Source organism: Haplochromis burtoni, unplaced genomic scaffold, assembly GCF_018398535.1.
Source record: "Haplochromis burtoni strain Fernald_Lab_line unplaced genomic scaffold, NCSU_Asbu1 Contig_690, whole genome shotgun sequence".
In the NCBI taxonomy this organism is placed as follows: domain Eukaryota; kingdom Metazoa; phylum Chordata; class Actinopteri; order Cichliformes; family Cichlidae; genus Haplochromis; species Haplochromis burtoni.
In genome coordinates this window covers 49,014-53,014 of record NW_024583051.1, presented here as the reverse complement: position 1 = coordinate 53,014, position 4,001 = coordinate 49,014, and the positions used below count along the sequence as shown (strand labels likewise).

The 4,001-nt window shown below is 41.1% G+C and overlaps 1 protein-coding gene across 1 annotated transcript in view; it reads right to left on the bottom strand.

Annotated features, from left to right (window-relative positions):
• LOC102307535 (B-cell receptor CD22) overlaps nucleotides 1-4,001 on the bottom strand; it is a gene marked incomplete in the record, with an annotated part of 58,599 nt that overhangs the window by 25,588 nt on the left and 29,010 nt on the right. The window contains 5 exon segments of the mRNA XM_042215236.1: nucleotides 23-160; nucleotides 397-657; nucleotides 808-1,107; nucleotides 1,310-1,591; nucleotides 1,701-1,979. Coding sequence (XP_042071170.1) covers nucleotides 23-160; nucleotides 397-657; nucleotides 808-1,107; nucleotides 1,310-1,591; nucleotides 1,701-1,979 — 1,260 coding nt within the window.

Here is a 4,001-nt window from a genome sequence, read left to right as displayed (position 1 = left end):
TTCAGCTCCCCTCGGGGATCATTTTGAAGAAGTTTGTCATTGTGATAGAAAAACACATTGGAAAGTATTTTTTGTGTTCTCAAACTGCAGCTCAGACTAACAGAAGCTCCCTCAGTCACAGGATGAACAGGACTCACCAGGATAGGACCATTACCATCATCTGTGACACAATCACACACAATTGTTTCAGTCACATCAGCTGCGTGCACACTTTTAGAAAAAGCTGACAAACAATAATAAGAACAGATTGTACAAATGTTTTTATCATGAAGATCTGATCTTGTGTATTACAAACTGTGAGTTTTTTTCACCACATGAAGATCATAAGCTGGGACAAATGTTCAGTGACGTACCTAAATCAGTCGAAATCCAAGAAGTAAATGTATAATAACATACTCTGTACAGTGATGTTGACTGCACTGCTGAACTCTCCTGATCCAGACTCACACCAGTACACTGCAGTATCTGACTTTGATGTGTTGATGTCACATGTGGATCCAGTCATTCTCCTACAGTCAGAGTACAGTCGGCCGTCCTCAGAGAACTTCCTCACTCTCCACTCAGTGAAGTTTCCCTCACAGGTCAGTGAGACAGAGTCAGAGGTGAAGTGTTGCACTCTGTCAGGACTCACTGTGAGAGACGCTGCTGAATGAACATCTGGAAACAACATGCAGTGAAGAGACAAAGCTCACGTTAGGATCAAAACATGATATAGTTGATGGGTACAGAAGATAGCCAGATTCAGACTTTGAACAATATGTGAATCTGGATTACAAGATGACTAAACTATTAACAACTCAAACTGACCTGCAGACCAGACAAACTTTGGTTGACTGTGATCAGTGTGATACTCTGGGTCTCCTCTTCCAGCTCTGCACACATATCCTGCTGTGTGTGTCTGTCCATGAATGATGTAGGAGTCCTGTGCAGTCCCACTGCCATCAGGTAGCAGCTCATAACTGGAGGATTTCTCTGATAGATCAGGAACAGCTTTATACCAGTAGAAGCTCCATCCTGCAGACGGATGTTCAACCTCACAGTTCAGAGTTACTGAGGCTCCAGGACTCAGCCATGATGGAGACACAGTGAGGACAGGACGGGGTTCATCTGTTCAACAAAGATTTGCTCTCAATCTTTCGTCTCTTAACTCTGAATTCAATGTCACTAAAATGTTGACTCACAAATATTTATGATGAACTTTAAGAGTGAGACTATCTAAACATGTCAAATATCTCAACATGTACTAATAAAAACACATTTTTACAAACTGTTTCTATTTCCAGGTTAAATGAACTATGACTCTACTTACTGTCAGAAACTGTCAGTGTGACTGAATCACTCCACTCTGTTGTTTCATGCTGTGAACTTTTCATTCTGCCCTTACAGCGATAGTTTCCACTGTTGGATGATGAAGCAGATCTAATCCTGTATTCATTTTGATTTGGAGCTTTTATCATGCTGTTTGTTTCCCACTCATAATCCCACTCAGTGTCTCCTCCATGGATCTCACATCTGACAGTGATCGTCTCTCCTCTGTATATCTCAGACCAGTTTGGATACAGAGTCACAACAGGCCTGTTTGAGGCTGTTACTGTTCAAGAAAGTACAATAAAAACACATGAATGTCAAAAATGTTAATGCCTTTTGTTCTTCATCTTCCTCCTTAATCAGGAATTTATCTGACTTCATGTTAAACTGACCAGTTTTCCCAATCCTGACTGACTGGCTGTCCTCTGTGTAGTAAACTGGGTTTCCTCTTCCTCCTCTGCACCTGTAGAGTCCTTCCTGTGAGACACTGATTTGTCCATTTGAGTGGAAAACTGCATCTTGTGTGGTCAGGGCTTCAGAGGATTTCTCATCTCTGTACCAGTAGTATTTCCATCCAGATGATGATGATGGGTTCACAGAGCAGGTCAGGGTCACACTGCCCCCTACTGGAACAGCTGTGTTATCAGCTCTCAGTTTGGCCTTTGGTTTATCTGCAGTTCAGTTTAGAAAAAGAACAAAAGTCAATGACTGAATCAAACCAGTTGAAATAACTTGGTGGAAATATGGAAATAATAAATATCACATAACTTTAATGGTGAAGCTGCAACAAACTGTACAACTATCACACAAACACAACACTAATCTTTCATATTTAATTTGCTGCATTTCTAAGTTAAAAACACACATGAGGAACAATCAGTGGATTTAATGTTTCTTAGTGGATGTGGTGGAGCAGCTGAGACAGATCCAGCATTTGTTCTGCATTTCATCTTTCATGTATTAGAGCTGCACAGCAGAGAAGTTACTCTCATATGTTTTGTTCTCTTCACTGTGAATAAAAAGCTGCTGTTCAGGTTTTTGTTGTTGGAATAAAAACTAAACATTTTACTGACCAACATGAAAGACAGTTATAAAGCTGTAAGAAAGAAGAAGTGCTTTTTCCTTATTTAGATACTCTGGATGAAAGATCTTACATGATACAGTCAGTGTGATGATATCACTCCACTCTGAGAAGAAATAGTCCCTTCTGCCCCGGCAGCTGTATCCTCCACTGTCAGACTCAGTAGCTCTGATGATTCTGTATTCATTGGATGTTGGAGGTGTGTTTAACTTGGCTGCTCTCCATTCATACGTCCACTGAGCTCCTTCACCTCCCTGAATCTCACATCTGACAGTGACTGTCTCACCGCTGTATATCTGAGTCCAGGATGGCTGCAGGGTCACAGTGGGCTTACTGGGAACTGTTCACAGAAATATCCAGTTAGACACAAATAGAAACATGAAGATAAAAAAAAATAAGACTGAATAAATTCTTCTATTTGTCAGGAGTTGTCTCTCATCTCAGGTTTAATTAAACTCACAGTTGTTGAATGAAATTGTTAGCACAGAACACAAAATGACATCTCTCAGTTTGGCAGAAATAAAATAATTAATCTCACAAGTTCTTAACTGTGACGTCACTGCTGTCCTCTGTGTAGTAAACTGGATCTCCTCTCCCTCCTCTGCAGTGGTACAGACCTCCTTGTGAGACACTAATAACTCTGTTTGCTTCATTTCCTCTCATGAGCTGAGCTTTAGAAGAGACTGAATCACGTCTGAACCAGTCAAACTTCCAGCCAGCAGAGCCCTCCACAGAGCAGCTCAGTGTCACACTGCCCCCTGCTGGTATGACTGAACGTTGTGCTGTCAGTGTGGCTCTGGGTTTACTTGCTGTTGAAGTTACAGGAAAGACAAATATTAGATTGTCACTCGCATATCGGTTCTTCCACTCCCACTGCGGTCAGCTGATTTCAGTTCGTGCCAAAGGAGGAAATTGGTTATGCAGTCTCCATCGTGAATATGGACATTAGTTTTATAATTATTGCACAAAGGATGAGAGCGATGATAAAGTGGAAACTGTTCTAGGACAGAAACAACTGCATTAACTTAATCACCTGTTAACACAACTTCAGCTCTTCAAAGCACCTGCACAGACAGCATGCTAACGCTAAGCTAGCCAAGAACCCAGAGTGACGTTAAAGCTGAGTGAATGCTGACCCCAGACCAGCACTGTGAGAAATTAGCCGTCATTTGCAGTGAAGCTGCTGCTGAACTTCAAAAGGTAACAAACTAATGAGCAGTCAAGCTGCAGCTCCGTTTCTACCTGTTCATGTTTCTACAGCAGAATCACCATGACGACCACTTTAAAGTCTCTTTGTGCTGATTTTGTGTAAGAACTTTTTTCCTTTACTTTTTTTGAGTAATGATCCCAACACTGATTCCAACAAAGAGGGGAAATACCTCCAACATGCACAAACATTTGACCTCACAGTCTCTAATTAATCTGCATGAATGTCTTTGATATTCTGCTTAGAGATGGTGGCGACTCTCAAAGTGGAGCCAATGAGAATCAATCAATTCTTATCAATTCCCATCCCTACCTGCATGTGACACATTAGACTGTTTAACAAACTAAAGATTTCACTGATTTATCATTCTCTTATCAAACTGTCATCTCTGTACATTCCTCTTTA